We start from the raw sequence: 26,716 nt of genomic DNA on the forward strand, positions 1-26,716 counted from the left end.
AGGGCAGGACATGTCTTTATCTACATCTAAGCAACTCAAAGCTGCTGGCATCCAGTGACCATGCTCTGGTTGCGGCTGTGAAAGAGGAACTCAGCACTGGGATAAATGGTGCCCCCCCTGCTGCCATTTTCCTCCATGCTCTCTGTTATCCCCACGGGTGGCCTGGCTGCCGTGACAGCTCAAGAATCTCACACCTCCTGTTTTGCTCATTCAGTGCCTCCGAAACCCCAATCAGCCCTTTGAAAAACGTAAGAGCAAACGCAGTAACGGGGAACAGAGTGTCTGGGGGGCAGCAGGCCTCATCTCTGCTATAAATCTGTCAGCTCTCTGTCATGAGAGGATGGCACCCTGCCTGAGACGGGGCACAGATCTTGGTCCTGCTAGAAGTTGTCATACGAAACAGAACAACCCCAGTAGTGCACCCCGCGGCGGGCACGGACAGCCCTCACCCCACGCCCTCACCCCACGCCCTCACAGCGCCGGGCGCGAGGCGCAGCCACCGGGCCGCCGTGAGGCACGGCCGGGGCCTCGGGGGCAGGTATCCAGCCGGCCGCCCCCCAGGCCGCCTCCGAGCCGATCCCAGCCGATCCCGGGCGGCCCCAGCTCGGTGCGGCTCCGCCCGCAGGCTGCGGTTGGCGGCGGCGGCCTCGGGGCGGGGCGGGCGGCAGCTTCGAACCGGCGGCGCGGCGCTGCCCGCCCGCCTCACAGCGCCCGGCTGCCTGCGGCCGCCCGCCCGCCTCACGCCGCCCGGCCATGGGGAACGCCGAGTCCGTCCTCCGCGGTGCCGCCGGCCCCGGTAAGTGCGGGACGGCCCCGCCCGCCCCCTCAGGCCGCCTCCGTCCCCGCTGTCACCCCCGTGCTGTCCCCCCCCGTGCCGCCATCCCAAGCCCTTCGCCCCCCCCCCCCCAACCCCGCTGACAGGTTGAGGGGTAAAGCGAACGAGAGGGTTGGTGCCGGGTTTTGCGGCCGGGTGTCAGCTTTTAATCGTTTTTATGTGGTTTTGTGCTCGGCCTCGATGTCCCCCGGCCGGCTGCCTGGTTGGCTGGATTTGAAGGGAGCTGCTGGCGGAGCTCAGCCAACCCGCGCAAGGTGCCAAGGCCGCGAAATACAAACAGTGCGGGCTGCGAGCGCCAGGGTAACGGGTGAGCTACCCGAGGCTGTCATCGCTGCTGCTGCTACCGTCTCCTAACGACTTTCCGCAAGGCTGGGCTTGTTTCTCCCCAACCTCTCCTTGGCTTCGAGCCCTTGGGATCTGCGTGCCGCTTCCCACGTGCCCGGGACCTGCTACGGGCTTTCGAAATAAAGCGCTGCCCTTCCTCGCGCCCGATTCTCGGTGGCAAGTTCGGAAACGTGATCAAATCTTCGGGTGGCTCGATGTGGTTTAATGACTACTTTCAAAAAGTTTGAAGTATTCACTTTCGTTTTCTCTTCGTTTGGGGGGAAAAACAAAGTATCTTGTTGCTGGCAGCGTTCCCTAAACACGATCGAGTCCTGCAGCGCTGGGTGCTCCTGCCTCAGCACCCCGGCAGGACGTAGGGGTCCCTCTGGGCTGTGCCAGGAGCCCAAAACCACGCTGCCCTCCTCTCTGGTGAGTGGCAAACGCATTTACAGAGGTCCGGGTGGCCTGCATTAAGGACACTCACACTGATGCCGAGTGCTGCCCAGTGCAGGAGGAAAAGGCACCCAGAGCAACGCAGGCCGTGATGTAGGGGTATTTACTGCAGAATTAGGCACCTCACTTCTGGCAATGGGTGACTGCAGGCTGTGGGCAGAACAAGAGAAAAAAAAGCAGTGACTTTTGATCCTTGTTTCCTAGTCCTATTGCTCACGTGTGTGGGGCACTATTGAGTTCAGGTGTGTATGTACATTGAGGGAGGGCCTCTGCTATTCTGCAGGGTGTTGCTAGCACCAGGGGATTAGGTGCTGATTGTGTCCTAGGGAATGCGTGCCTTGGGTGCAGGTAATGTTCTGCCCTAGCTGGTTCCCGTGTTTCTTGTACTTCTTTCTCCTGGGAGCTGTTAATGCTGTGTTTGTTTTTTGGGGTAGTCAGTCACCATTAGGCTTACATGTTTGCTATGTAATGGAAGATTGTTTCTAATCGATGCGTAACCGTGCTTCCTGATGCCAGTTTTTGGTTTGAAATCCAAACATCGAGTCTTTGATTATAAAGCCAGTTCTGCAAAACAGTACCTGAGATAACATTTTTAAAGTTAATGTACTGTCAGGCAAGTCAGCCCTCAGTAATACATTATGTCAACAGCTACTGCTGCGCTCCCGTTTGCTCAGCAGAGAAAATAGATAAATGTGTTTGGTGGCGGTTCCAGCGGTGGATAGCAGGGTTTGAGCAGAGATGGAATTAATTGTCAAGGACTGAGAAAGAAAGAACATAAAAATCTCAGCCTGCTCTCAACCTGAAGTAGTTTCTCCATTTGCACAATACAGTCACCGAAAATCTGATGAATCAGTTCTCAAAGCTGGTAGCCCTACTTGTGTCCAGGCTCCAAGATTTCAAGCTGGTTTCTCCACCTTTCCTACTGCTGAAGCTTCAGCTGTGCCGCCTTCATGGGCCCAAGCCCCCTGCCTCCTCCGACACAGCTTCCGTGGGGTAGCTTCCACGCGTCTCTGATACGGCTTCCAGTTTCTGCAGCCTGACCTGTTAGGGGTCGACAGGTTTTACCTAATGTGAGCAAATCCAAGCGGTTGGTACCCCTTCTGCTGTGATCCTGTGCTGCTCGCGCCATGCTCAGTGTGCGCTGAAGCGTGCAAAGAGATGCCCCGGCCAAGAGCTTGTGTACGCTCCAGCTGCAGCGGGACTTGGAGCTTGGTGGGCTGGTGGCAGTCTTGATTTGCTCTTTCATATGCATTTCCCTTCAAAACTGGAGCTGCCACTAAGGTACGAGGGACCGTTTATAAATACTGCTTTGTGTATCTCTCGTGCAGAGCAGTGGGGCAGGGGCTTGGGTAACGAGCTCGGCGGTGCAGGACGAGGCTGTCCCTGCTCCAGGAGAGCCTCGGTGGCAGCAAGGCACCAGGCTGCGATCCCTCGCTAGAGGGCAGCCGGGATTAAAGAAGCCAGCTCTGCTGCTGCGTAGCTGGGCCAGGGAAAAAAAAAAAGAGCTGAATAAATGCCAGGAAAAGGACACTGCAAAGCAGGTTGCTTAAGGGATTGAGCCTGGCCAAAAGAAGAGCAAATACCATGCAGCAGCTGGTCCCCAGGGGAGGAAATCTCTCCTGGTAGCTGGGGAGGGCACATGTGAGAGTGGTTCTTGGTTCTTGTGCATACTTGTGCCTCTGCCTCCGCAGAAGGGGAAAGGCAAAGCTCCTTTCCCTTGGAGAACCAGGACAAGTTGCAGCAGTTGACAGCTTGTGACAGCTTAGCTGTGCTCATAGGGTGAGCACTTGTTAAATCCGGACGGATGTGTAATTCTTCTGCACCCAGAGCGCGGGTGCCTTTCACGTCACGGTAGACTGACACTTGCATGGGACTGTCTCAGATGGACGTGGCTGGGGGCTGATGCCTGACTGAGACATTTAGGTTGGGACCTGTACAGGATGGTCGGACATCACAGTGTCTGGTCTAACTTCTGGAGAACAGTTTACAACAGACAGGCAAGTCTCCAAGGAGTAATTACCTCTTGATCCAAAGAAGCATTCCTTTCAGGGAGAGTTTCTGGCTCACCATGCCACCTGTCTTTTCTTTTTTCCTATTTTTTTTTTGTGTGTGTCAAATTTTCCTTCAGAGCAACTGACCAACTGCAGCATCCTCCAGGAGCAGCGGGAAGCCTCGCATGTGGCAGGAGCTCTGAGATGTTTGCATCTTGTGCAGCTCGGCAATGTCAAAAGTCACGGGAAGTTTTCTTTGTGTAATACAGGTCCACTTACGTCTGCGTTAAACAATCGTTCCCTGACTGAACTCCGTTAATGGTCTTTGAATGTAAAACTAGATTGCAGTGCTAGAGAGCGGTACAAGTCAGCACAGCATCCACAGGCCTCTGTGCTGAGTTTTTGGCTACTGGTCTGAAAGCTTCAGTTAGCCATCAGTTAGCTGAAGTGCTGGATGTGTTCGTGTATTTATGGGCAGATCACAAAAATGACTGCAAATGTTGGCAGATGTGTACATCCCTCTTGTCTTGCTTGGTATTTCTCCACGTGGTCAGCAGCTTCTCTGTGTCTGAACGCCGCTCCTGTCCTTCCTTCCCTGCCCTTTGCAGAGGAGCCCCGATAGCCCTGCATCTCCGTGCTGCTTGCTCCAGCCCACGGTGCTGTCCTGCCCGCTGTAATATTTGTTGTCAGCACGTGTGTTCTGCCAGCGGCCCGGTGCTGCAGAAGCAAGAAGGTTGCTCATTGACAGGCTTCCTTCCCCTGCTCTGAAGCCAGGCGGATCGGCCTGAAGGACGGAACAAAGCGTTTAGGTGGCACCAGACCCCAGGAAAGCTCCCTGCTGGGATCTGCTCTGCCCCCGGCTTCTGCCCCACGGGGCTCAGCGCTTGGCCTGCGTGCCTTATGCGGGTGGTGAGAAGGAGAGAGGCTGCCTGAATTCTGCGGGTTTGAGCGTAGTGTTTGGCTGGTACCTTGCATTCACAGCTGGGAACTTGATCGCACAGGTTTTGTCCTCGCTGCTGTGCTTCTTACTCCGAGTCATTGTACCCAGCTGCCAAAATATTCCGTCCCACAGTTAATTCTCGTATGAGCTGCTTTCTCATGTGTTGCCTGCCGCGCGTGGATTAACAGCAGTTCCATTTCTCAGCTAACCTGCACACGTTGGGCTGCAGGTGGGTGCACTTAGCTGCGGGGAAAATAGATCATTCTCTTCATGTTAAGCATGGTTTACTCGAAGACACTTTGTTTTTGCCCTGTATATTGTATTTTCTTACTAACAAACTGCTGCAGAGCTACATTTTAGCACTTGTACTGTTGACTGTGCCAAGCACGGCTCACTTAGCATCCTGGGATCTTACTGTACACGATAGCCTTAGGTGTGTTTTTCCTGACAAATGAACGATGGTTACGTAGATTTATCACAGAGGTAATGAGGGAGAGTGCATGTTGTGTTTCCTCATCAGTGGACTGACTGATGCGCTTGCTGTTTCTTCATGGCTCCGAAATGCAGGGTAGGGGGTTGCTCACCAGGTGGCTTCTTTTTGGTTGTTTTTTCCCCTCTCTTCTTCTTGGGCACTGTAGGATGACCCCCTTCTCTTCCCAGCACGATTCTCACTGCAAATCCTCTGCTGCATGCTGCATCTTTGGGCCGGACGCCTGCACAGTTCTCCCTCCACAAGTACCTCTGACTTCTGCAGCTGCTTTTTCAGGAAAGTGAAAAAAGGAAAGAAACCTAAACTCTATTTGCTTTACAAAACATGGGCAAAGGTGTTAGGACCCAAACGAAATGACTAATTACAGCCTTGAGGAGGGATGGGAATGCTGCTGGTGTCGCGTTCCCATTAGGTCACCCTGGTACACCCCTATCTGGGTCTCTTCACTCAGGACAAGTGCCTTATCTTCTCTGCAGGCTGCTACAGATACCTAAAAAGGAGCATCCGTGTGCCCTGACTAGAGAGGACTCCAGTTCTCAGAGAATTTGGCACTCAAATAGCACAGTTATAAACGCCTGCTCTTGCCTTGAACTGGAACATAAATGTTTATTGCTTCTGTTACTCTCCTGACGGTTTTCCCATTGATTTAGTGCTCAGAAAACCTTTCATTCCTGACTTCAGCTGGGTGTACCAGCCTGAAAGTCCGTTCAAGTTGCAGACTTTTCCCCATCGAGGACAGTAACTTTGGTTTTGCAGTCCTGCCCTCAGTTTATGGAGACAAAGCTTCTCCCCCTGCACCACCACCTCTGTGCATCTCATCCCTTCCTGGCAGAGATCGCTGCTGGCTCCGGGGGTGCAGGCACACGTCCTTTAACGGGGGGTGAGGGAGCAATGAGAAACTTTAAGACCTAAAATGATGCTAAAATTCACCCAGCCCTCCATTGTCTCTATTTCAGGGTTCCCGATAAAGCTAAGGCTTGATTCTAAATAACATGCAATATTTCAGCAAGGAAAAGCAAGACAAAGAGCATTTAAATACTCGGCTATTTAAAGTTGCCGTCTTTCCAGGGCTTGGCTCTCAGGCTCTGCTTCTTTTGTGTCATTGTGTCTGTGGAAAACACGTACAAGAGGCTAATGAAATACAATGTGCACTTCACGGTACAAATTTAGAACACATGCAAAGGTCAGGTGTGGTCTGCGCTTGGGGTCGGGAGATGGAGGCTTTGGGCTGATGCGAAGTTAACTAATGCAAAAATAAATCCTGGAAACGGACAATAGAAAAGCACTTAGACACGCTATGTACGATATACTGCAGTCTGTACAATTCAAACCTGCACAGCCAATTTCTGGGGGCTCGTTTTTGGGGTCTGGAAGTTGCGGCATTGCCTTCTACTCCCGGCTCTGCTGTCTTGCTCTTTGAATCTCGGATGAGTCTCCTCCACTAGGGGTACCCTTCGGTGCCCTTGGTGGTACAGGGAGGCTGTGAGTACCTACGTAAAACGTTTTGGTATCTATAAATCATAACACAAAGCGTCACAACATGTGCCCTGCTTGAAAGCAGCTACAAAACTGTCCCAGAGGCTGCTAGCCTGGAACATCTTTGTTCTGGCAATAGGATGAACACAGCAAAAGGACCTGCTGAAGGCTGTGCTGCAGGGACCTGGTTGTCTGAGGACAGGGCATGGGAGGGAGGCTGGAAATTCCCCAGGAAGAAAGGATAACACAAGGGGCGTGCTAAAATCGCAGTTAGCGGGGTTGTGCTGCGCTGGTGGGAGAGGGGAGAACCTGAGTATGGGACCTGCACGAGATGCGAGGTGGAGGGACAGCCTGAAAACTGGGCAGGATTTTGGGATCCTGAAGGAGCCCATAGAAAAGCTGAGGAGATGGGGCAATGCTTTTTGTGAAGTGCGTGCGTGTATTTAAAAACTTATAACAGACTCTTGATGCTGAGAAAAGCAGCTCTTAGGTGTCGTTCAAGGTTAAACCCTAGGCTGGGATAGCCAAGAAGGCAGAGCAGGCACTGAGGGTTGGCCGAGTTACTGGGGAGAGGTCTGTGGTGCTGGTGTGCCCCCAGTAAGGAGGGATGCTGGGCAAAGGAACGGGAATGAAGTCTCGGCACCGTCTGGCTCTGCGGGTGCGGGACCTGAGCCCCACTTTGGTTCGGCAGTGACAGGGAGGGCGCCCTGTCCCCTGCCCACCCTGGCTCTATGCTAAGCGATTCTGGGATCCCAAACCCTCATGCAGACATCAGTGCTGCATTCGTTTCTTCACAAGACCTTACAAAATAAAAAAATTGCAGTTATGGGTTTGTCCTGCTGTTGGGGTTATCTGAAGGGGAAATTAAGGCATGAGACGCCACAACCTGTCTGTAGCAGGTCACAATACCCGTTTGTGGAAGGAGAGCTATTCCTTTTCTCCTGCTTGCAGCAATCCCCCAAAGCCTGAGGGAATTCAGGAGTCCTGGCTGGGATCCCTGCTGCCGTCCCCGAGCTGTGCCGCCTTCCTGGCGCTGAGGGGCACAAAACATTGTGTGCGTTTAAGCTGTGTCTGTGCCTCCTTTCTTCGGCATTGTGATGGATTTTTGGCCCTGTTCAAGCAATCTGCGAGGATTTATCTATTTTTCACGTGTCAAAGGCGTAATTTATTTTTTATTTTTTAGAAATTCTTCATGCTGAATTAATTTGTTCCTTGTCAAACCTGTTTTGCTTTCTGCCTGAGCCTTGCGGGTGGGAGCACCCAGCTCCCGGGGATGCGCGCACGGCTCTCCTCCTGCGTGTGGCACTCGCGTGCCGATAAACTCCAACCTCAGCCTGCGAAGCCCTCCGGAGGGTCACCTCCACCCCACCGGGAGGATTTGGGATCCCAGCTCGGGGTCCCCGCTGTGGAAAGAGGTTTGGACCAGCGGGACTCCCCCTGCGAGCCACGTGTGGCCGTGGTGGGGATGGGGAGGAAACGCGCGGCCACGACGCCTTCACCTGGGGCAGGACGCTCTGTGGGGCAGGACACTCTGTGGGGCAGGACACTCCACGGGGCCAAGAGGTGCCGGGGCTGCCTGGTTTGTGTCTCAGTAAATGAAGGTTTGTGCCGTGAGCTGGACAAGCAGGTTGGTTGGAGCCCCGGCGCTGCTCTGCTTTGTGTTTTAATCCCTACTTGTAATTTGCTGACTGCTAACGGGGCCGAGACAAACAACCCTCTTACGTACAATAACCTGAGTGTTTCCTGCCTGGGGCTGTGCCCTGGGGTGCTGCCTGCTCCCTGTCCCCTGGGGAGGCCTCGGGGGTTTTTGCAGCCGCCGCCAGCCTTGTGGGGGCACCGGGGTGCGGGAAGGGGCTGGGGAGCACCAGGAGCTCCCCGTTTCCTCCCTCCTTTCATGCAAGCTGTGCTGTGACAAATGCTTTTGGGGGCTCTCCCCCCTCCCTGGGCATGTGTTTTTGCAGGTCCTCAGTGCTCCTTGCCGGGTCCACCCTCCTGCGCGCCCCAAAGCAGCGGGCACGTCCCGCCTGGGCCGGGAGCTGGGGGCGGCCGGGCGTTGCGGGAGGATGGGAAGGAGATGCAGGATAAAAGAAACAAGCAGCAGTTGTTGTGCTACATCGCCGCGTTCTATTTCTGTAGCTAACCTTTCGCTTCTCCAAGCAATAATAATAATAATAATAAAAAACAACCTTCAGAAAATATTACAGCGTGTTTCTTTGTGTGCTGTATTTGAGCTGCGCCTCGTAAACCAGGGGCTTTTTGTGTAAACCCAGCCCCGGCAGAGGGTTTTATCTGCATCTCTGCATCCGTTCAGCATCCCCGCTCCCCAGCAGCGTGTGTGTGCACAAAGGGGGGCACGGGGCCGGTCCCGATGGGGCTGAGGCTGCCCCTACCCGGCCCCTGCTGCCCCCCTGGTCCCAGCCCCAGCGAGGGACCCGGGGTGCTTGGTGTTGGATGCCTGGGGCCCGCTGGTCATCGCGCAGGGCCATGGGAAAGCCGGATCGACTGCCCAGAGCCCCAGGCTGAGGATATGACAGCCAGGGTGGGACGCTGAGAAAGCCCCTCGGGCCGAGCCTTTGGGGAAATGCTTTCTCAGGCCCAGAACTATGCAGCCGGAGATGGTTATCTGCGGCTGCCTTCTGCGCCTCGGCGCTAGCCAGCGCTCCGTCCCACGTCAGGGCTTGGGTGGCAGCACAGCGGTGTCTGGTCCCTGATTGCTGTGTCCCGGTGTCCTCAAAGCCTCCAGCCAAAGCTGACCCGAGTCCAGGATCTGCCGGAGATGGGGGGGAATTTCCCGTCCACCCCGCAGGCTGGGTCTGTGGGCTTCGGGGATTTTTTTTTCCAGATAAAATGAACAAAAGTTCTGTGTCCCGTGACGGCCCTGATAAGCCGGAGGCTCCAGACATGGCATGGTACAGACGCCACATTACAGGCCTTTGTTTACTTTAAAAAAATAACCCACTATCTTGATTATGGAAAAAAAAAAAGTCACATAGTGCCAGAAGCGTATTTGGTGCCAGTGGAAACCAAAAGTGACGCTTCCCTTCCCCCTCCACCCACATTTTCGTATTGCTGGCTGTTTGCTGGGATGGAGGGGATGGAGCTTTTCCTAGGCACTGCTGCAGGGCCCCTTCCCACGGACCAGAGCCCTCTGCAAAGCATCCCTGTGTCTGCTGCTTCCCGGGATGGTGAAAGGGGCCCCGCTAAAAGCCCAGGTGAACTAACCTGCTCCTCACTGCCACTGGAAGCCTTCGGAGGCTCTCCTAAGGGCAGCACTAACATGCTCTAGAAGCATTTATGAAAATCTCGTTATCAGCATCTTTTACAGCTCCGGATAGTCCTCCTATTTAGATAATTGGGCAGTCTGCTCCCTTTGCGCCGGCCTCGCCGCTGGCTGGCTGCCGGGGCCGATACCACGGTACTGGGCTGCGTCCCCGGGCACCTTTCCTGCCCCGTCCAGGGCTGCCGGCACGGTGGTGGCACTGACCTTCAGCTGCTCCAAAGCTTTCCCAGCAAAGACGCAGCCAGTGCAGAGCGTGGCCTGAGCAAACTTCAGTGTTGCTGGGGGCGAGCTGGGTGCCCGGGACCCCTGTGAAGCCCGGAGCCCCTCGGTGCCACCCCGGGCAAGGGGGAAGCCAGCGGGGGTGCGGGCAGCGTGGTCTTTGTGGCCGGGGCTGGACGCGGGCTTTGTGCGGGAGGGAGCCCCGTGGTGGTGGCGCGCTGGGAGATGTGTTTCTCGGGAGGATTATTGCCATGCAGCACAATGCGCTTTTGTGCAATTATACGGTGTCTTTTAACTCATTTCCTCTGACAAGTCTGTCCACGCCCAAACAAAAATAGCCGTGGTGAAAGGCCACAAAGATAAACACACAAAGGTTATCCTTAAATGCATCCTTCCACCCCCTTCCCCGTACAGACACCTGCTCCGTTTGCTGTACAACACCTAGGAAGGCTGAATTAAGATTGCCCCGTATAAACTTTGGCCGTTACTGATTTTCAGATCCTTAATTTCGCAGCCTCAGTCTAAACTTTTAACCAGAGACTTTCTTGGAGAGGAGAGGGGGGAGCTGGGACTCTGCCACCCTCTTGCTCTGCTTTTTTAAGGTGGTGATTTTCCTTTCATCCCCACCTTTGAGGCCTTGTATCGCTCCCAGCACTGGTCTCCACGGCCGTAATTGGGCCTGTGAGCCTTATTCCATCACTAACTTGGTTTATGTCAGCCTGATTCGTTTCCAGGTCGCGCTCTCACATATTTTTGGGCAGGGGTCATCCCCGAGCTGCCCGTGCCCCTTCCTGGCTGGGTGTGGACCCTGTTGGGGGGTGAACAAATCTGATTTCTTTTCCAGTTCTGTCAGCTTGGCAGTGCCACGTTTTGTTCCTCTGAAGTTTTCACAGCTTCCCTCTGGCAATAGTTTGGGGAAGGGAGAGGGGATTTTAACCCCTCTTTACTCAGCCTGCTTTCTGTGTTGATAAACCTGTGAATTGGCATGGGGATCTGGTGTGTTGAGGCGAGAAAACTGCTCTAAAGAACCTGCCTGTTCGCTTCTTCCCCTTACCCACTCCTTAAGCGATTTCCTTCCTTGCCATTTCCCACGACTGCTCGGTTTCTTTAGCAGCCTCTTGCGAAGGCTCTCATCAAAGACCGTCTGAAAATCCAAACACGCCGCCAGCCGGCTGCCCCGCACTGCCTGCTTCGCTCACCTGTCCCCTTTCCTCGCTGAGAGTTGTTCTGGCCATAGCTGGTCTCTACTGCCAGCCCCAGACGGGAAAGCGCTCTGGTTTTAATTAGCACCTTAATTAGTTTATCGGGTAGCAGCACCACGCTGACTGACTTGTCGTTCCTGGATGCCCTTTTCGGGAGCGCTGTCGTTGTCGCTCTCCTGCGGTGCTTCGGTCTTCTGGTTTTCATGACGTGCATCTTCTGCTAGCTCAGGGATATGTTCCTCCGAAATTCAGTGCGAGCTGAGCCCGGTGGCGTCTCTCCTCATCCAAACACCAAATTGCTTCAGCTTCTCTTCTTCTTTTGCCTACTTCCAGATAGCGCCTGATCATTAATCCCAGAACTGCACCGTGGTAGGAAAGGTGGAGCACAGGGACAGGAAAGCTTGACTGACATAAATAATTTAGTTTCTCTGTGCCCTCCTTTTCTTCCTGAACTGCTGGAGATGGAGGTGACCCACAGAGCCATACGAAATTCTGCAGATAATCTCCTGGTTTGACTTTTTCAGCTATCTGGCAGCTGTAATTTATGGTCACACTCTGCTGGCTGCAGTAAGATTGTTTTTTCTATATTTTCGTATCATTTTCTGCTAGAGTGCAAGCAGGAAAAATAGACATTTTTGTCTATTTACTTTTTTGTGCGATCCAAGCTCTGAATAGTGGATTTCCCCCCACCTCTTTCCCTATTGATTTTTGTCTCCTCTATATTTTCTTTATTTTTCTTATGCTTGTGACAGACTCCCTCTGCTACCTCTATATTCTGGCTTTCTGCTGGAGAATTGCATTTCAGTTGCTGCCATCGATTCCCTCTCGGTTAGCCAGGCTTTATGTTCTGTCTGGTGGCAGAGCATCGCCTGGGGTTCTGTTTCAGAGCCGCTGTCGCTGTTGGGACCGTGGGATGGGAACAGAGCTGAACAGAGGTAGCGGTTCTGTCCTTCCCATGCCTTACCCATGGCTTTGGGGACTCTGCGCCTTGGTCACCACAAATAATTTGGCCACAAGAGGGGACTGAGCAGCGTGGCTCAGGGCTGAGGTGGCTCTCCGTCGGCGTGTGCAACCTCTGTGGCCGCAGCAGGGAGCCTGCTGCCCGGGTTGTGCTGGGGGCCTTGGGGGCACCGGCCCCTTCATTGCCTCTGGTACTGGAACTGCTGCAGGGGCCGTGTCTGCCCGGCATTGTACCAATTTCTTCTCATAAAGGCATGAAGATCCTGAAGGATGTCCCTTCCTGACGCAGGGCAGAGGCTCTCCCAGGTGGCTTTCCACCCGTGGGGCTGCAAACGAGGGTTAGACCCCAGAAGTGTCTCCAACAGAGGAAGTATATGGAGGTGAGGGAGCTCCAGCGAGCCCCTCTTCTGCTGGCCCCCTGTAATGTGCTCACTGTATCACCTCCCCAGTCTCTTTACACCACGGGAGCTTGTGCCAGAAAACCCCTCCCGTCGTACTCAGGCCCATGTTGCTCCCTCAGGGAGGCTCACCCGCCTCTTCCTGACCTGTTGGGGGGCAAAAATCAGAGTCCATATGACCAAGACCTCCTCGCCAGCCAGTGGAAGGAAGGTCCCCGTGAATTATTCCCAGGATGCAAGCTAGCACGGCCCCTTAGCAAGGGTCTCTGAGCTGCACCAGCCGGGCAGATGTGGTGTGTCAGCAGGGCGTTAATGCATTGCTGGCAGAGGTCAGCATTATCTCGGGGATTTACAGCCTGTGGGAATCAAACTGCTGCTCGTGCTCTGAACCTTGGGGGGAAAAAGCTCCCCTGGCTTTTCACTTGCAATCCTGCTGGCGATCCAGGACGTTCGCAGCTGATGGGGAATGTCTTGGCTGCCGACCCTGGAGTAGGGTGGGGGATCCAAGCAGAGCTTTCTTAGTTCATCTTTACTTTAGTGACTCACTCGACACTTGACTTTAGTCTTTAATTGTGATGTTTTAACCTGAAACTTTGCAGATGGAGAACTGATACTAGCGGAGCAAGGTCACTTTGCTCAGCTGGTGTGAACAGATCTAACTCGGGGTCTGATGTTCCTTAGTCCTTGGCAGGTTTCTGCCCCAGCCCTTCCCCAGCATTGGGCCTGATCCAGTTCCCAGTGAGAGCGATGGAAATACCAAGTCCCGGTGTGCTCCTTCAGACCTAGGTGCAGAGTATGCCCTTTGATGGTGATGGTGGCCTTCATCAAGGCTGTCTGCACTTCCTCATCCCTGAGTCCTCCAGCTATTTGTGGGGATGCTGTCGGCACTGCCAGGGTTTTCTAAAGCCTCTTGGAGATCTGCTGAGAAATGACGTACGGAGGTGTGTTTGTGGTGTGTTGGCTGGGGGGACTGTGAGAGCTCAGCCTGGCCTCTGGCTCAATGCAAGCCACAGTTTCATGCAGCTCTTCCTATCGCGCTTCTGTGTAATGGAGTGATTCTTCTTGACCTCAAGTTTTGGTAAAGAGAGAAGTACCTGTGGGGTGAAACGGATGCCACAGTCGTTTTCCAAGGTCCCGAGCTGTCTGAAAAATAGGGTGGGCAAAAAGGTGCCGTTGCGAAATTAACACCGGGCATTTTTGGCGTTGAAATAGCGTTAAAAACTATCTCTATGGGAGTGGCGTTCTCACTGCCGTCACCAAATCCACGGAGTGCAGGACAGGGCCCAGCATCTGATTCAATTCCTGATGAATCATTATTTCCACTACTTGTTTTTCATAATTGCTTTCGCTAATCCTCAGCTGCATTTGCATTTGCTCGGTGCTTATGATCCTCTCTGCCTTCATCCATGGGTACAAGTCATGGAGCGTCAACATCCTGCTCGTGTCCCTCGTGTCCCTTGCGGTGCTCGGTGGAGCTGTAAACGCAGGAGAGGAAGGTCTTTGTCTGGTGTAAATGATCAAAGCCGCGCTGATATGAGTGAGGCTACAGCAATTTACACCAGCTGCGGAAATGCCCGCAGGATATTTCATTCCTGCTGGCTGGAACAGCAGAAAGCTGGTAGGGAAAATGGACTCAATCCAAACATACCTGACATGAGGAAGAGACAGCTGAGCGATTCTCTGCTCCTTTGTCTTGGTCTGTTTGGGGCTAGCAAGAAATCTTTTTGTCTTCTGTGCTTGTTCCTGCACAGAGGCAGGTGTGTTGCACGCTCTGTGCATCCACTTGGACACGGAGCATCCCGTTAAACTGTTGTGCCAAGAAAGATGCTTTCTGGCAGCAAATAGGGGCATACTTCTGGTGAAAAGGACTGTTGGATTAAATAAGGTTTAGGTGCCTAAGATGAAAATTTTCCTTGCGTATAACCAGAAACAGAGTTCGGATCTGTAATTTTTGCACTTTCCGGCACTAATCCCAGTCAGGATCCTTGCAGGGGAAGGGATGGGAAGATGTGGGGTTTGTCTGGATCCTGCTGCATTAACCCAGTGGTGCTGTGTCAGAACAGAAAATGCTGCAGGAAAAAAAAGAAAAAAAAAGCACCCAAGTCAAAGCTTGTAATAATGAAAGGAAATGATCCTTTCTGAACTTAAGCTGAATTTGCTGAACGTCCGTACCCCAATGTGTGTCACATATAATTGACCCCATTTTGAAGGGGTTAAGTAACTTTATTTCATTCAACTCTCCACAGAACAGGAGGAGAATGGGGGCCAGGAAAAAATATTGAATGGAAAAGGACGAGGTTTTTTGTTTGGTTTTCATTTAAGGAAGAAGCGGCTCCTTCCCAGCTTCTCGGAAGGAATTGCAAACAATGGAGGTGAACGTAAAACCCAAGATGCAAAACCATCTCCTGCAATTAACTCCCCTGCGGGGGCTGCTGGGCTCCGGCAGCCATCCGCCCCTGTGACCCTCTGCCAGCTCGCACCGGGCTCATCGTTTCCCCTCCGTGCTCTGCCGCTGCAGGCTCGTGTCCCCCCCCGCTTCCATCGAGGAGCAACGTTGCCAGTGGGCAAACACTAATCCATCCTGACAGCTCTGCCCATCTTCCTGCTTTGGTCTGGCATCCAGCAAACAGCTTGATTAAGGTCCCCGGGGCTCTATTAGTGCAGCTTGTTGCCTGCAAATTAATCAACAGGTTGCATTGTTTAACTCTTTGCTGGAGCTGCTCGGGAAGTGTTCTGCTCTGCTGTGGGCTTTGAATCGAGCCTTTTGATCCGGCTCCTCGATACAGTGCCGCAGGAATAGCCCCAGGTGGGGTCCCGGCCTCGATCTCTTGGGCAGGAGGGGAGGGGATCCCGTGGGCTCTGCAGGCTCTAACCAGGCTTCCAAGCTCTAATAGGAAATTTTGAAATTTACTTTATTTTGTCTGCTCTTTACCCGTCTTCTGTAAAATATCCGTTATGCGTGCAAAGGGCAGCCAGGTGAAACCTGCGCTTTGCTTAATTACCCGTAAGAAGTCAGACGTCCTCTGGGCCCTCCGAAGTGGAAGCGCAGAGGGGACTGGGACCTCCCGACTGCTCTGAGGTTTGCTCTGCCAAAGTTGCATTTGTGTTGAATTTTGTAGTGTTACTTTTCACGCTTTGGGCTTGTGCTTTAACAGTTTGGTCTGTGCTGCGTATACCAGGGTTAAAGAGAAAGGGGAAGAAAAAACCACCACAACCACCAAAAAAAATAAATCTCCCAAACCAACAAACCACCAAAACCGTGTAGGCACTGTGCTTTACACCCGAGCTTTGGTAATAAGTGGAAATTCAGGGAGCACTCACTGAGTCTTAAGCCGTCTGTATGGATACCAGAATGGAGACAGCTAATGTTGTATGGGTAGCACGTGTTGAATGTTGTGTTATTTTTTCAAATTTAGTAGGATTTCTAACTTCTGGCATGCAGGTACATGGGAGACCCAGCTCCTCGGCTCTGATTTTCCATTTCTATGGATGTCCTCACACCTCCCAGCTGGTGGTGGCCTGGTCGGTGCATTATATATGTGCACGCTCTGCCTGCACAATTACATTTGATCTGATTCAGACTTCACCCCACGACTGGTAAGAGCAGCGTGAGCCCTGTAACTAGCATTGATTACTTGTAGAAACAATTAAGGGTAAAATAAGAACGTGCCCACAAGGCAGTTGTCTCCTCCTCAGCTGAAGGAGAGCAGCCAGCAGAGGGAGAGCTGCTGAGCCCCGCTGCTCCGGGCGCTCCCCAGGGAAGGAAGAAGGATGGCTGTTCTGCCGTGTGCGCCGCTTGGAGGTGAGCAGTGTGCGGTGGGCGATTTGCCAACCCTCTGTCTTCAGCAGCTGGCCAACATCTGCTTTCTGGAGGACGTAAAAACGATCACAACTTGATCATTTTCATGCCTATCTTAACAGGAGCTTTCAGAGCACCTTAGTCCTTGGTTTGACTTTGCTGTGTCCAGGTGAGAACAGTTTTGTCGCTCTGTGTGTACCAAGGGGACGAGTGACCCGGAGAGGAAGCAGAGTGCACTGAGGATGATGCTCATCCCTCGACCTCTGCTGTGAGCTCCTTCCTGGCCTCTCCGTGAGCCCTGATGCTGGTGCTCTGGTGATGGGAGCTCTTGCCAGCCCTCTGCCTGGGGTCACAGATGGTCTGTGTGCTTCTGTGGTGGGGCTTTTCCTCCTGCTTCTGCCTTCTCCAGCTGTCACTGCCTAGGGACCTTTCTAGGTCTTGGGAGAAAAAGCACAGACATTGCTTTGTATGCCGTTTCAAATGCACTTACCGTTACCACGCTCCGATGAGGAGGTTCTTTGGGCCAGACAGAAGGAAAAGAGGTCTTTCTGAAGGGAGATTTTAAGCGAAATGACTTCTGTTCATGCAGTCTTGAGGGTCTAGGCAGTGTTGGTGGGAATATGGAGGTACCAGCAGAGCTGAGAAAGGTTCCTGTGTGCCGGAGTCTCCCTAGCACAGTTCGGATACCCTTCTTACTGAGGCTGGCCTTGGTACCAGGGGCACAGCAGCTGGTGTCCCCAGCGTCCCGTCAGCGGGAGGCTTTCCCTCTAGGGCAGTGAGATCCAGCTCTGCCCTCGGGACACTCACCTGCAACGAGGACACACGGGCTCGGGCTGCCTGTAGGACGCGGTGCCCGAATTAAGGGAGGAAGCGTCTAGACGGTGCTTCGTAAAACGCTGCCTATGGGCTGCTGCGGGTCTGACCGTGTTGCCCCCAGTGTGGGAAATTTCGGGCCCCTGCAGCCTCCTGTGGGGTCTGATGTGAGCCGCTGGGCAGGGGGCAGCAGGGGGTGCTTGGGGTCTGGTGAGCTGCTGCCATCGCGGTGCTGGCACAAAATCCCCCCACCTGCTTTGCTGCGTGGAGTTCCTGTGACTCTGGGACCTGGGCAGCGCTCTGCTCCCGCTGTGCCCGTTCTGCAGTGAAACCTTGGGTGGTTTGTCTGGGGAAAAATATCTTCTGGGTGTTTGAGGTCAGCACAAATGTGCAAACGATTGTGATCCGGCGACTCTGGCTTGGTACGAATGGCACTGTCAGTCTGCTGAGACAGAGCCCTGCGTGAACGGGCGAGGTGGAATAGCACCAGACGTAGCCTCAGATGACTTAACGAGCTGCTGAAGTTTTTAAATGCATGTCATCTTTTTTTTTTTTTTTTTTTAATTTAAATTTCCTCTGACATTTCATAGGCTTCATCACTCAACGTGAAGCCAAAATCCATGCGAGTGTGTGCGGTAGGATTGTTTTTAAATTTTATTTTAAATACAGATGTCTGGAATAACTTTTTTGCACACACTGTAGGAGTGTAAAGGTTTCTAAGCAACATCATTTCATGCTGTTTGCATTAGAGAATGTAAAACAGGGTTCCTTTTTTTAAAAGTCTCTGCAGTGCAGGCATAATTACAGGATCCCATTATGCAGCATTGTGTCTACGGTGAAGCCTGCCTTAATGGAATATTCTGCCTTGTGCTCAAGTCTTACCTGCTTTTTACCGAGACACTTAAGGACTTAATTAGCGTCATTATAGGCTGCCACCCCCTCCCTCAGCCCTGTGCGCGAAGGGATAATGATCTGCCCAAGCCAGTGCGTTGGCTTCCCATGGCTAGCAGCACCGCGCGGAGGGAGTGTTTCATAGCTCGCTGCCGCTACCTCGGAGCGAACATGGAGGAGGAGGAGGGGGGGAAGAAATGAAAGCATTTCCTAGGAGCAATAAATATACGTTGTGTTTACTTGGCTGATCGTAGCCATTGAGCTGGGATGGCGTTTGGCACGGGGAGACGCCTGAGGAGTTCCCCTGCGTAATGCCTCGTCACCGGCTGCCCGGTGTTCCCCTACCCTCAGCCCTCGGCTCTCTGAAGGAGCCCTGGGGACGCAGCAGGAGCTGCGGGTGCTGCGTGGCACCGAGGGAAGGGGCTGGAGGGGCTGGGGACGGTGGGCAGGGGGACACCTCGGTGGGGACGGCGCCAAGAGGGGCTGGGGGTGCAGAGAGGGTCACGGCGCTGCCCAACGTCTGGGTGCAGAGCTGCCAGCAGCTGCCCGGGGCCGGGCGCAAGGTGCCGGGGGTTGCGTCTCACCCCTAAAGCTTCACCGGTGAGCAACGCTTGCGCCGAGCTGCCCGGCGGAGTTTTATAAACATCTGGGGGCTTTTTTGCAGTTTACGAGATGAAGTGTTGGCTTTCGTACCTGAGAAGGGGCCGGAGGAGTTTTTATGGCTGGTTAGGTAACTGCTCTGGCATGCTGCACCGGGGGCTCTAGCCGATACTAACGAGGTGCACACGCGCTGCGTGCGGTGCATGCATCCTCCTCTGCTGCTGCTGCGTGCCGTGCGGGGACGTAGCTGGGAGGTTTTCCTGCAGGTGTTCGGCTCTCTGCCCCCTGCATCCCTCCTGCCCGTCCTGTACTGAGTTCTCTCCTTCCTGCCTAGTGGTCCCCCAGCAAGCTTTCTCTGGAGTTTTACTTGCACCTTGCAGAGGAAAATTTCCCCAAGCCTCTGCCCTTTGCCCGTCCCTGCAATGACAGGGGGCATTATGAGCACAGTTAGGGGACGGGAGCTGCCCTTTTGGGGCCTGGCACTCCTCTGCCTGCAGCGCTGCCTCCAGAGGAGCTCCTCGGAGGCTCCTGGCCCCATATCCTGTGGCATGTAAAAGCAAGAAAGGAGGAGCTGTGGAGCTGATGGATTTCCTTTATTTCCTTTGTTTTGGGGTCCTGAACGTTGCCTGTTTGCTCCCTCACCTCAATAAATGGTGTCTGGTCTGGGTTGAAGCAAAGAAGCTGCCCATGCTGGAGACCAGAGAAGATGCCTTTGGGTGTCATCATCCCCTCTTCTGCGTTGCACACTCTTAGCGAGGACTGCTGCAGTAGGGGATGCATGGTGTTTATCTTGGGAGCCATTTGGCTCCTTCTCTGGCTCTCCTAGCCCCTGTCCTCCAGGAGCTGTGCGTGATCCCTGCTCAGGTAGCTGGGGAAGTGTCCCCAGGCCTCCCACCCCGCAGCACAGAGCGGTGCTCGATGTAACGTGTCTGGCACGGAGAGGTGCAGGCGGTCCTGGGCCCCCAGCACAAAGCCTGTCCAAGCTACGCTGCCCTTTGTGCTCTCTGGTGAGACGGCCGGGGGTCCTGGGCAGCGTTTGTTCCGTTTTGCTTCACAAACACTGCAGATGGTGCCAGATGAGGTTTTGTAGGACCGTGTCCTCGGCACTATGCTCTGTGTATTTCAGACGAGCCTGGGAGGGGGGTCTGGGCTGGATCCATGTTTGTTCTTGAAGGGATTGATGCAGGCTTCAGAGTCCTCATCCATCCATCTTCCATATGGAGATTAAAAGTTTTGGCTGAACACTGCTAAATGTGCCGTCATCTATCACAGCGGAGGCGGGATTGTGTCAAGGAAAAATAATCCACCATCAGGCTCAAAAGAAGGAGGGAAAAAAAAAAAGGAAAGAACTAAGACTTCCAGTGAAATGCATTGCTTTCAAAAACCCGATTCGCTCTTTGCCAAGTCATTGTTTGGTTTTAGACTCGTTTCACATGAAAGCAACCTTTAAAGGTTACTTTTATCCCTCTTTAATGAGCTATAGGAACGAGCCTAGCTTGCTGCAGGGCAGAGGCCAGGGGACGGGACCGCGCGCGGGGCTGCTGCGCCTGGTGCGGCTGCGCGGGCTGTACCACCGGCTCCCTGGCTGCCAAGTCCTGCAGCCAGCAGCTTTCAGCAAGAAAAATGAAAGAGGATCACTGATGTATATCTCTCCCCTTGCCGCGCTGGCAATTATATATGCTGCAGCGTGTGGGGGAGAGAGGACGCACGCTGCTGTGTCTATTTTTCTGGAGCGTTCTGGTTTATGGGGTTTGCACTGTGGGGGACAGGTTTTCCGAACGCATCCCGAGCTGGGTGCTGAGCTCCTGAGAGATGTGTCCCTGCGGGGGCCCTTGGGTGCTGCTGGAAACCCAACCCCGGCAGTGAGTGCAGGGCTGGACCCTGCCCTGCCCCTGGGAGCAAGGTCCCCTTACTGCCTCCCCGGCACCCTGTGTTGCCACCTCATCCTTCTGCCTGGCGCTCGGGATGCCCGAGCATCCTCTCGGCTCCTCTGCAGGGAGGTGGGCACGGGGCACAGCCCGGGCAAAACTGCTCTGCAGGGCTGGGGGCTGCACGCATGCAGCAATGTAGTGGTGTGAGCTGATGGGCTCAATGGAGAGCGACAAAGACAGCAGCAGCGTCTCTAACTACGACTCCTCATGGCATACCTGTGAATTGAACTCCTCCTCTTCCCACCTAACCACCGGTGATTCTTTCGATCCAGGCTCCAAAGCCCCTTAGCGCAGCTGGGAAGCCTCCCAAGCTGCTGCGTAGCCCTTCCAGTCAAAGGGCTGCTGCCTTTTCTCACTCAGCTCCCAACTGCTGTGCTATTAAAACGTTTCTCTCATTTTTCTTGTGACACACATCACGTTGCTTTTAGGGGGCACCTGGCTGATGCCGAAAGGCAGCGGCCCACAGGGACGGCGGGGGGTAGATGAGTGGTAGCACGACAGCAAGCGTGATGCGCGTGGGCTTTGCTGGCACACGGGAGAGGTGGAGAGCCCTGACTTTCCCAAGCGGATCCCCCAGTACATCACAACCCATGGAAGCAGCGTGTCCTCGCTGCACCAGTGCGGACGCGCCATGCCGGGACGTGCTCGGGTGGGTTTTGGATGCGAGCAGGTAGCTGGGGGTGCTGCTGCTGGTGATGCTGGGGTCCTGCTGGGTGTGAGGGGAGGAGAGGAGGTCACCAGCTGCTGAACTTCTACTATTAGGAGTTTAGACTCTCACACGTCCCAGCACTAGCTCAAAGGACCCTGGACCTTGGAACAAGAGCTTTGGAACATCAGGAGATCAGCCCCAGTTGCTGGTGTCACTGTCGTCATTACTTGGGTGGGATAGGGAAGAGTAAAATGTGGTGCAAGGCAGCAGAACCTCTCAGCAGAGGGACTTCGAAGTGGCCACAGTGCCCAAGCTGCTGGCCCTGGGGCTGCACAATGGCAGCAGGGAGGTGTTTGCTCTCCCGTAGGTATTTTTCCCTTTCAAATCAGCTCTGCCCTCTTTACAGGGCTCATACGGGGGGGAGCGAGGGCTGCGATGGCTTTGCCGTGCGTGGCGCTGTTGTTTGATGCAGAAGGGAGCTTCCCACCGCAGCAGGAGCTCCGGCACCCGAAATGCTCGGCCCAGGCAGGACGTGGTGGCCGGGACGAGGGGCTGGCGGACACGGAGCCGCGAGCCCGGGGGAAAATCCCTGCTCACCAGAACCGAGGATGCTGCTGCTCGCTGCAGACGTGTCAGCAGGCCCCTGGGGGCAGCGGGCAGCGGAGAGCAACTTTCCTATGGGAAAGTAAGGACTTGTTCCATTTTTAACCCTTGCTAATTGAGTCCAGGGTGAAACGTGACCCCAGGTTACATAGTTGTAATGCCTTCCCCGCGCGCTGGGCCCTCAGGAGGGGGAAGAGCAGCACTTTGCTGCTTTTGGCCCAGCTCCCTGAAGAAGGGGATTTTTTAACAGCTGTAAATAAGGAGAAGGACAGGCAGGAAGTGGACATCTCCTTAACAGCCATCGGAGGATTAAGGACACGTCCTTAATGGACGTGGGGACGCCTGCCATGCTGGGGCAGACAGCCCGGCTGGGCGATCGCTCTCGGCAGGGGTCTCGTTGCAGGTACAACGAACTTTCCATGCCCTGCACCCCGCAAATCTTTATGGATGGAGCCAGCCCACGGGCACGGAAACAATGCCAATGTCATGGGTGATGGGAGCCAGCTGGGAGCTTGTCGGTGCCACCGCCGACCATCCCAGGGCCTGGGGAGGGGACCCCTGGGCCGTGGGGTCTCCTCTCCCTGCCCCCTGTTTGCGGGAGGCTTCAGGATCTGGGGTTACGCCAAGGCAGCAGTCACAGGTCGCTCGTCTGAGCCTTGTCATTAAAAATAGGTGGCTGTAGCCTGAAGGTGGCTTGTGGTGTCATTGGTGCCTGCTGTTCTGCTTTGTTATAAAACCTGGAATTGCTGTTGGTTTTAAGTGTTTCTGCCCCGCCACACAGCCATTTACTTTTTTCAACCTTACCAGTATTAACGATGCCATGCCAGGTAGGTTTTGCTGGTCTCCTTGGAAGAGCTGCCCATTGGCAACTTCCCTTGCCATGAAAACGTCAGCAGGTCATTCCTCCTAAATGAGGAACACCATGGATGCAGAATGAGGACTTAGGAGGGAGGAAAAAAGAAAAAAGAAAATAAAAGCAGAGGGTTATCAGGAGTCAGCAGCTGCTTTAGACTCGCTTCTTCAACTATCCTTGTACTAAATTCCCCATTTGTCTGCAGAGACTTCGAGGAAAAAGGGCAGGGTAGACAAGACAAGATGTTTTACCGTTAAACATTTCCAGACCTCCATGGGCCACCACGAAGGAGCAGCCCAGCTCCTGGTAAGGCTCCAGATGTTGTGTTTGGGAACGGGTGTCCCACGGGAGCCGGCTGGCTGCGAGCTGTCTGCAAGGTGCCTTCCCCTTCCGTCGGTGGGGGACGCCCCTTATTGGAGCCTCATCCCCCCAAATGGCATGAGATCTGTCTCTGGGGCTAGCCTGCGAACATGGGGTGGGAAGGAGGAAACGGTGAGAAGTCGCTGGAAAACCCGGAGGTCCTCAGCTCTGTGCACTGCTCTCCGGGCCGGACGCAGCTCAGATGGGCGAGGACTGGACAAGAAGCGCGTGGGTTCGGCTGTGCTCCTGCCCTGTGGGCAGCCGAGCAGGCGTTTTCCTGGGGGTTTTGTCATCGCTGGACACCCTCACCGAAAGTGTGCCATCGCTGCACGGTGATGCTGCCAGCGTGGACCACGTCGCAGTGTGCAGAGCTTCCCCAAAAACAGGGAGATGTCCCTTTTGTTCGTAAGGACAAAGGGCTTTCTGGATCTCTTCCAGGTCGCAGTGCTTTGGTGCGGAACAAGAAATGCTCGGTTAACCAACCTACTCCCCTCTCCTCCCTGTAAACAGGAGGCACCGAGCAATCCACTCGCTCACCTCTTCCGCCTCTCGGAAATCCTGGAAATAAATGTTTTGCTTCTAGTCCCAAACAATTAAAAAAGGGGATTTCTGCTTTCTTGCTGGCTGTATCTTTTCCCACCTCCTTGATTAATCTTGGATGCAGATGCTGGTCATTAGCCGCGCAGCTCAGGATCTGCAGCCTGCTGCCAGGACTTGACCGGTGCGTCTTGGAGCAACAAAAGCAGCTGAAACATCTGGCCAGGGCAAAAAAAAAAGCCCTGCTGAGCTTCCTGACAGCTTGGCTGGGAGGGAGGAAGGGACAGGCGGGTGGAGAGGGTGCAAACAAGGTACTGTTCAGGGTGGAAAAATGTGATCTGGATTCTCCATAACAAACTCGCCTGCTCTGCTGTCTCGGCGTGAGCGGGGTTTTTGCAATGCCTGGGAAGTCCAAGCCTCCCGGTCCCCGAGGACGACGAGGGGCAGTTTGCAGAGGCGCAGGTGGGTGGGGACGTCCTCCCCAAATCCTCCGGGGAGGTGTCGGTGAGGGGCCCTGTTGTTGTAGCTGATTGCCTGCTGCTGAACGGGAAAAAAAGGTGATGTCAGCTGAAGGCTATCAGCCAGGTGGGGGAACGGGGCCGTGCAACACCGTGATGCTGTCCCCACTGAGGATGTTACTGCTCAGTTAGCTGGTCTCGCTGTGTGGCTGCTTGGGGGAGGGACAGATGAGGTTCCGTGTCACCCTCCTTATCCCAGCTGTCGGTCCCCCCGTGGTCACCGAGAGCAGGGCGTGCTGGTGGCCGTGGGGCTGTGTCTGCAGGGGTGGCTCCCTGGTGGCCTCGTGGCGGTGGCAGCCCCGTGCAGGCCTCACCTGATGGCTTGGGCAGGCGTGGAGCAGCACGGGCACGGCTGGGCGAACGCTGCTACCAGCTCGTGCAAGGGCTTGGATGCGTTTTGGGCTGAGAAGAGCATCTTCAGGGTGATGCGAGGTGGCACAGTCCTTGCTGAAAAGGACGGAGCCAGCGCCTCCCTGGGGAGGGGGCTGCTCGGGCAAACAAGCGAGCAGGGTCCCTGGGGCTAGCGGAGCATCGCCCACGGGAGTGGGCACAGAGATATGGGGTGTGACAGGAGCCAGGCAGCTGCTGGGGCAGCAATGTGGTGGGCTTGGAAAGGTTGCTGCGGAAGTGATGTTCATTTTATCCAGAAATTTGTTTTTGGTCTTTGTCCAATGGAGTTTGCACCTGCCCTAAGCTTCGCCGGACAGAAAGGGGCAGTTCCTGTAGGACCCTTCCCTCTCCTCCCAGCGAGGAGCCTGTCTGGTGTCGTGCAGCGGCTGCCGTGTGGCCCTGCATTGGGAGTTTGAGAAGTGGTATTGCAGGACCCAAACTAAGGTGCTGTGTGCAGAAAGGTTTTGTGGAAAAGACGCTTACCCCAGAGGCAGAGGGCTGGATTTCAAAGGCAGCTTCCTAGAGGAGAGCGTACGCGTCCTCACATCCAGGGGTGGCAACGCCACGCTCTTCTCTATGACCACCAAAGGTAAACATCATTATAAAAAATGGAAAAAAAACTCATCAGGGGCAGTTAGAGACCTTGCCCGTGACCACAAGCAAGTCAGTGTGGAGATTCAAAGGGCAGCCCTTTCCCGGCAGGCAGCTCCACGCTTGGGGCCTGCGTGTGCTGCCCGCCCCAGGCTGCCCGGCCGCCCCCCGGGACGAGGATGAAAGCCTCGCAGGCTGGGCTGCCGAAAGCTTCCTTCCTGACGCTGGGAAGGACATTGGCTCTTCCTCGGGGTGAATCACGCTCCCGGGGCTCGGCAGCTAATCCCGCCGGCTGTGGCTGGCCCTGATAAGCTATCCGGCCACCCCTGATTAGTTTCCAGCGACTTCATTAGAAAAATAACGTTAGAAGCAATTGGAAGTCAATTATGTTTGATGTGACTAATGTTGTTAATAATTATCGCTTTTGTTAGTCTGCCTAATGCAGCAAGATTCTCCCGTTAATAAATGTTCTTAATTTGGACCCACGGTGCACTGACTTCCACCAGTGGATTTCAGAGCCTCTCCCCAAGCTGTACTCTAGTTTGTATTTACTGCGGATCACCATTTTATTTAAAGGTAATTATCTCGAGCTGTAAGTTTCCATGGTGTCCTATAAACATCAAGAAAGCTTTGCAGACTGCGTTATTTTTACAACGTGTCAGGCAAAGAAACCCAGGATAACGGCTTGGGAATGCTGGAAGACATAGGATTGGAAATGAGAACTGGCAGATGAAGGAGCTGGCAGAGCGGACCCGTCTCTGTGCAGGAGGCAGGTATCGTGCTGGTTGTGGAGGGAGGAAAGAGTCAGAAGAATCACGAATTACTTGCCCGCAGACACAGGGTGACTTTCACAGCTACACGTGGGGCCTGGGGATTCCTCCCTGTGCTCCGGTGTGAGATGATTTAGCACAAGGAGTTTTTGCATAAATGCAAAGTGGCTCAGGGACCATTAAGACAGTAGGCTGGAGGTGGAGGAAAATCCTTTGATCGAAGCTTTCGTTGCATTTCCTCTTATTTTTCTTCCTTTTTTTTTCTTTCCCCTCTGTGAGCAGCTGCACCAGGGAAGTGCAGGCCATCGCCTCGTGATGCTGAGCGGAGCAGCTGGGCTGGCGGAGCTGCTTGCTGGCAAGTGGGCCTCCCTGGTGTGCGGTGCCCCTTGCATCCCTGGCTGCTGCTGGGCAGGATGGTTTGAACACAAGCCCACGAGAGCACGGTATAAAAACAGATCGAGGGCTCCAGGCGATCGCTCCAACTTGGACACGTGTTCGAGCAACCTGCGTGCATAATTCAGGCGCTTAGTTGTGTTAGCAAAGCTCTCTGCCTGCGAGCGGGGTGTTTGTTTGGATATGGCGCTGTGGTCTGCGTGGATGTGTGCAAAGATTATTTTCATTCCTGGGAAAAAAATAGCCCCCGAAACTGGAATTTATTGGACAGAAGGAGCAGTAGGAGGTCAGTGGCTGGCTGAGCACAGCATCAGGGGCTCCTATTGTTGTGTTTGGCTTTGATGGAGAGTCCCGGTGTGAATTTTGGGGCCTCAATTAATCCCCAGCTGGTTTAGCTTCCTCCTTTGGTGCAGGAACAATACCTGTCTGTGCTGCAGGGTAGGTCGCTCG

General features: G+C 54.3%; 1 protein-coding gene across 4 annotated transcripts in view; it reads left to right on the forward strand.

Annotated features, from left to right (window-relative positions):
• Nucleotides 1-676: 676 nt before the first annotated feature.
• The window catches only part of NEURL1B (neuralized E3 ubiquitin protein ligase 1B), a 128,234-nt gene continuing 102,194 nt past the window's right edge, over nt 677-26,716 (forward strand). The window contains exon 1 of one of the 4 annotated variants that reach the window (XM_083799290.1): nt 677-796. In XM_083799290.1, coding sequence (XP_083655416.1) covers nt 754-796 — 43 coding nt within the window. In that variant the 5' untranslated portion in view covers nt 677-753. Of the gene's footprint in view, nt 797-23,917; nt 24,067-26,716 lie in introns of those variants that run through there. The other 3 variants (XM_083799287.1, XM_083799286.1, XM_083799289.1) reach the window with 3 other exon arrangements.

Source organism: Anser anser (assembly GCF_964211835.1).
Source record: "Anser anser genome assembly, chromosome: 14".
Lineage (NCBI taxonomy): Eukaryota > Metazoa > Chordata > Aves > Anseriformes > Anatidae > Anser > Anser anser.